The sequence below is a fragment of the Salvelinus alpinus genome, chromosome 1, assembly GCF_045679555.1.
Source record: "Salvelinus alpinus chromosome 1, SLU_Salpinus.1, whole genome shotgun sequence".
Taxonomy (NCBI): Eukaryota; Metazoa; Chordata; class Actinopteri; order Salmoniformes; family Salmonidae; genus Salvelinus; species Salvelinus alpinus.
The window spans coordinates 62,423,866-62,429,865 of record NC_092086.1 but is presented as its reverse complement, the minus strand read 5'-3'; the positions used below and the strand labels follow the sequence as shown (position 1 = coordinate 62,429,865).

Genomic DNA, 6,000 nt, shown 5'->3' with positions numbered 1-6,000 from the left:
TATTTATGACAGATACAGTTGTATTCTTTAATGATGAGTGGGGGTCATGTCAGATTGTGATTAGGGAGCTGAGGTCACCAGGGTCCTCTTCACTTTCATCTGGGGTACTTTACTATAGATATAATCTGGTTAAAAAACGGTGTTCAATCTGGTTTAACATAGCTACTATAGACATGCCCCTAAACATGTAGCTAGTTGAGGTCACCAGGTCTTTTTCACTGTGGTGTACTTGTACCTTAGAGACCTGCCCCTAAAATGTGAAACTCAACCCTTCTCATGTTCCTCTCAGTGACGTTTAAGGTAGAAATCAAATCTCAAGGGTTAATCTGTCACAAAGAAAACAAGGCAAAAACAACATTGATCAACAAAACAATGTAATGCTTCACAAAACTGTTTTTCTCCCTTTCCGAGATTTGGTCACGTGTGGAGCTGGAGGGCAGGGACAGCTTCCTCCTCTCAGAGTTTGGAGATCAGGGCATCAGGCCAGCATGAGAAAACATTTAGAAGAGAGAGAAGATTGAGGGGAAAAGAGTGAAAGAAAGGGAAGTTCACAATGATGTCTCTTTTCCCCAGTGTCTCAACCTGTAGAGACACCTGACACTACTGAGTGAGTAAAAGCATAACCCTGTGATGGCAGCAAGGAATAAAACAGCAGATAGTAGCAGAAGGTTGAGTGTGAGAGGAATGTGCAGAGACAAATAGGACACAAACGTTTCTTTGTCACAACAGACAGAGACACAGAGGAGGGACAGTCACAGGGCACAGCACACAGTCATCTCTGCCCGGGGTAGGCTGTCATTGTAAAATAAGAATTTGTTCTTATTAACTGACTTGCCTAGTTAAATACAGTTAAAATTATTTGATAATGATGTTAGTTCTGTGTGTGTTATAGACCATAGTTACAATGGTGAGGTGCCTGTGTTGAACCAGTTATATTTAGAATCTAATAATAGATAACAGTTATTTGTCATTTCAAATACGACTCTGCTAAAAACTTACAGCCTCCCTTCTTCACATTTCAACATGTGAACTAGTTTTTTTTAATCAGCCTTATAAATAACGGGCCATATGCCCTTGCATGTGCAAGCCACTAGTTGTCGCTCGACTTACGGTCAATTATCTTTGGTCCACTTGATGACGGGGCACGCTTAAGTGCTCGTCCAGAGATACTTAGAAAGGAGTAGGATACTCTACTGAAGCAACTGGTCCTCCCTTGAGATGCGGGTTTCGACCGAGGCCATTACGGTAGCTCGAGTAATATAAAGAACGGTTGTCTTACGTGGGCACCGGTTGAGGGCTTGTTCTAACTTTAAATTGTAAAAGGAATGGCTAGTTATTTTAGTAGCAACCGACTGGGTTATAACGTTAGCTATCTAAGTTTGTGTGTTGCTGTAGCTACCATTAGCTAACTGGTGAGAGGTGAGTTTGTAATGCTGTTTGTTATGTCTCGTGCCTTGATTGTCATCCACGTGTGGCTACTGGTTTTTAATTAGCTCCCGGACTAACTAGCAGTCAGCTGATTAACTAGCAAGCAAGTGGCAGATTAGCCTAGGCAGCCGATAGTGGCTAAGCTAGTACAGTAGCGGATGCAAGCGAGACGTTATCTCACTCTTCACATGTTTGTTGTCAATTATAGCCTCTTCGCTCCAGGATACCTGTACACACAGCTCCTGGAGCAGAGGCTATGCCAATTCTAGTTTTGGGGCACGATGACGTCAATTCCAAACATGGCCAGAGAACTGTCCATGTAACGTCAATGAGCTAGCTAGCTAATGAACATTTTATTAGGCTAAAAACAAACATGTTATTCTTGCCTAGCTATACGGCATCAACTTTGCTCACGTTGCATTGTATGAAGCCACTTGTTGCATTCCCGACATTTTCTTGCTTTAGTATGCATAATCAACTAGCTTAGCTAGCATGCATTTGCTAACATTTCATCCTTCACTGTGTGTATGTGTGTGTGTGGATCTGAATGACGTCTGCTGCACGTGGGCAGGTAGCTAGGTAGGAAGATAGTTACACATTGAGTGACACATTCCAAACAAGTTTGTAGGATCAATGACCAGTCATTTGTCATGCATGTGTATGGAATTTAACTTTTGACAGCTGTTTTCTCATCTTTTGTGGACATGCAAGCAAAGAGTTCCCTAGTCTCACTACATCAACTACCAACCAATTCTCATGAAAAATAGAACATAACTCATGCAATCACAGTGCTTTGACATCCATCAAACACTGATTTGCATCCTGCCATCTGATTTCCTGCCATCCATCCCCTCAACTTCTTTACAGTGATCTACTGTGTTAACTTCATGCTGCTTGTTTGATAAGTATCACCCCATTACATCTCAACCTCCTGCATGACTCCCCCCATAATCATCTGGCCCTCAGTCCAACTGCATGTGTCCTCCCCTTGCCTGAACTGAGTGGGCCTCCACTAAACTGCATGCGCTCTCCCCTGAACTGAACTGAGTGGGTCTCCCCTCGGCGCGCTTGCTTTTCTGTGAGTGCTTCACTGACCATGGGGAAGGACAGGGGAGGTAATGCTATGGTTCTGTCGTCGAAGAGGCCGTGCCACGGGTGGGGGGACCACGGTCGCGACCTGGAAAAGCTGCGTTCGGCCCTGGAGGCAGAGAAGTGCCATAACCATCAGACTCACCAGAGGTTCTCCCTGGAGCTGCGTCGGCTCCGCGAGGAGGCTGAGAGGGAGCAGCAGCGGGCCCTGAGGGAGCTGACGGCCAGGCACGAGCGACAGAAGGCCCTGGAACTCCAGCGGCTACAGGAGGTGCTGAGGAGGGAGCAGGCTGCTGAGGTGAGACACCTGCTGAGATCCAAAGGACAGGAGTTAAAGGCGGTAGGCACTGGGCTGGAGAGGGAAGCTGCCACCAGGCAGGCCAGGGAACTGCAGCGCCGGCTGGCTGAGGAGGCCAACACAACCATCACCAAGTCTGGGTGGAAGAGCAGGGGGGAGAACATAGACAGAGAGCCTGGTTGTGTCTGCAGCGGTGCCAGCTACCGTAAGCTGGAGCAGCTGCTGGTGAGGCTGCAGGTTACGGATAGAGATGGAGAGCAGGCTGTGTTCCTCCAGCGTCTCAGACAGGAGCTGGATCTGGAGAAGGACCTCTACCTCGGCCACCTGCTTGAAGTCGACGGACATGGACGACGACTAGGGACCAGGGAGGTGAAGGAGAGGAACCAGAGCTCCTCCAGGGCTCTCAAAACCAGGCACAGGTCTAAGAGCTGTGTCCATCTCCTCAGCAGCACCACCCAGGACCAGGAAGACCACTCCCATCGCAGTGGGCCTCCACCACTGGCCCGCTCCAGGTCCCTTTCCCAGAGCTCCAAGAGTCCCTCATCCCCTCCACCCAAGAAGAGAACCAGGAGAGAGCATATGAGCGTGGCTTCAGGAAGGAACCTCAGTGCAGCTGCCCGCTGCTCCTCTCCCCTGGCTGGGGACACCTGTCGAAGCTCCAGCCCCCCTCAGACCACATCCTCACCCCATGCAGGCTGGGACCTCCAGTCTAAGTCGCCTGGGTCAGACAAGTCCTCGCCCTCCAAATACTCTGACAAAGACAACATGGAGGACAACATGGAGGTAAGCTGCTTCATATTTGCATTTTCTCACCCCTCTTCCCTTTGACTATAGGTTGATGAGGTCATTTGAGGTCACCTTTCTGGTCTCATTATAGCAAATGCCATGGCTTCTCACTTTCTAGTTTGCAAATGCATTGATTTTGATGTAATGTGTTTCTGATTTGTTATTCAAGTCATTTGGGCATATGCTTTAATAATGCCAGCACAGGCTTTAGAAATGCAACCTTGCATATTTTTATTTTGCTCAATGAGCGTGTAAGATATGCAGTATAAAGCAAAAGCAATCCTTATAGTCATCGTCTTGGAAGGAGATCAGATAAAAGCTCAAGGAAATTGGATTAGGTCCGCTGGTCATAAACACCATGTCATTTCAGCAATCCATGACACCCACCATCACATATTGTTCTGAAATAGTTTATTGTAGTTAGAAACAGGTAAGATTAGCATTCCTGCAGCATTATTTTGTTAGCTTAATTTCTCAGATAAAATTAATTGATTGTGCCCAAATGTGCCCTTTTTTGATTTATAAGATTCACATAAGATTCAATATAGTACCCAACATCCAATGTTAGCCAGGAGTAGCCACTTGGATTGCAGCTAGCTAGCTGCGATGAGCCGGTGTAAAGGTCCAGAGCTTGTGGTAGGAATCCGGAGATGTGGTAGAGAAAAAGCAGTCCGATATGCTCTGGGTTGATATGTGCAAACTGGCAGGTATTGACCGAGCTGAGGCTGGCTGGTGTCCGAGTTAACAGTGAAGACCGCTAGCAGTGGATAACTGACTACTGGTTAGTAGCTAGTTAGCTGGCTAACTTCTGATGGGGGGGGGTTCCGGTTCTAAAGTATAAAAATAGCCGTACCACATTGGGTGAGGCGGGTTGCAGGAGAGTATATTCAGTCCGTAGATTGAAAGTGAGATTAATATATATATATATATATATGAAAAAAGAGAAACTATTTACACGGGACAAGACAAAACACACATCCGACTGCTACACCATCTTGGGATGTAGTCTAACTAGTCTAAAGCAGGCCAGTTTAATTGCTTCTTTAATCGACACGACAGTTTTCAGCTGTGCTAACATAACTGCAAAGGGTTTTCTAATGATCAATTAGCCTTTTTAACATGATGATAAACTTGGATTAGCTAACAACGTTCCATTGGAACACAGGCGTGATGGTTGCTGATAATGGGCCTCTGTATGCCTACAGTGTCTTGCAAAAGTATTCACCCCCCTTGGCGTTTTCCTATTTTGTTTCATTACAACCTGTAGTTTAAATGGATTTTTATTTGGATTTCATGTAATGAACATACACAAAATAGTCCAAATTGGTGAAGTGAAAAAAACTAAAAAAAACTTGTTCCATAAATTTCATAAATAAATATGGAAAGTGGTGCGTGCATGTGTATTCACCCCCTTTGCTATGAAGCCCCTAAAAAAAGATCTGGTGCAACTAATTACCTTCAGAAGTCACATAATTTGTTAGATTGCACACAGGTGGACTATATTTAAGTGTCACATGATCTCAGTGTGTATGTATATATATATATATATATATACACTGCTCCAAAAAATAAAGGGAACACTAAAATAACACATCCTAGATCTGAATGAATGAAATATTCTTATTAAATACTTTTTTCTTTACATAGTTGAATGTGCTGACAACAAAATCACACACAAATTATCAATGGAAATCAAATGTATCAACCCATGGAGGTCTGGATTTGGAGTCACTCAAAATTAAAGTGGAAAACCACACTACAGGCTGATCCAACTTTGATGTAATGTCCTTAAAACAAGTCAAAATGAGGCTCAGTAGTGTGTGTGGCCTCCACGTGCCTGTGTGACCTCCCTACAATGCCTGGGCATGCTCCTGATGAGGTGGCGGATGGTCTCCTGAGGGATCTCCTCCCAGACCTGGACTAAAGCATCCGCCAACTCCTGGACAGTCTGTGGTGTGGCGTTGGTGGATGGAGCGAGACATGATGTCCCAGTTGTGCTCAATTGGATTCAGGTCTGGGGAACGGGCGGGCCAGTCCATAGCATCAATGCCTTCCTCTTGCAGGAACTGCTGACACACTCCAGCCACATGAGGTCTAGCATTGTCTTGCATTAGGAGGAACCCAGGGCCAACCGCACCAGCATATGGTCTCACAAGGGGTCTGAGGATCTCATCTCGGTACCTAATGGCAGTCAGGCTACCTCTGGCGAGCACATGGAGGGCTGTGCGGCCCCCCAAAGAAATGCCACCCCACGACTGACCCACCGCCAAACCGGTCATGCTGGAGGATGTTGCAGGCAGCAGAACGTTCTCCACGGCGTCTCCAGACTCTGTCACATGTGCGTGTGAACCTGCTTTCATCTGTGAATAGCACAGGGCGCCAGTGGCGAATTTGCCAAT

The 6,000-nt window shown here is 46.0% G+C and overlaps 1 protein-coding gene across 6 annotated transcripts in view; it reads left to right on the top strand.

Annotated features, from left to right (window-relative positions):
* The first annotated feature begins 1,161 nt into the window (after positions 1 to 1,161).
* Positions 1,162 to 6,000, top strand: part of LOC139582855 (peripheral-type benzodiazepine receptor-associated protein 1-like) — a 194,116-nt gene continuing 189,277 nt past the window's right edge. For 3 of the 6 annotated variants that reach the window (XM_071413257.1, XM_071413283.1, XM_071413247.1), the window contains exons 1-2: positions 1,162 to 1,419; positions 2,140 to 3,598. In XM_071413257.1, coding sequence (XP_071269358.1) covers positions 2,525 to 3,598 — 1,074 coding nt within the window. In that variant the 5' untranslated portion in view covers positions 1,162 to 1,419; positions 2,140 to 2,524. The remainder of the gene's footprint in view (positions 1,420 to 2,139; positions 3,599 to 6,000) is intronic. The other 3 variants (XM_071413266.1, XM_071413275.1, XM_071413300.1) reach the window with 2 other exon arrangements.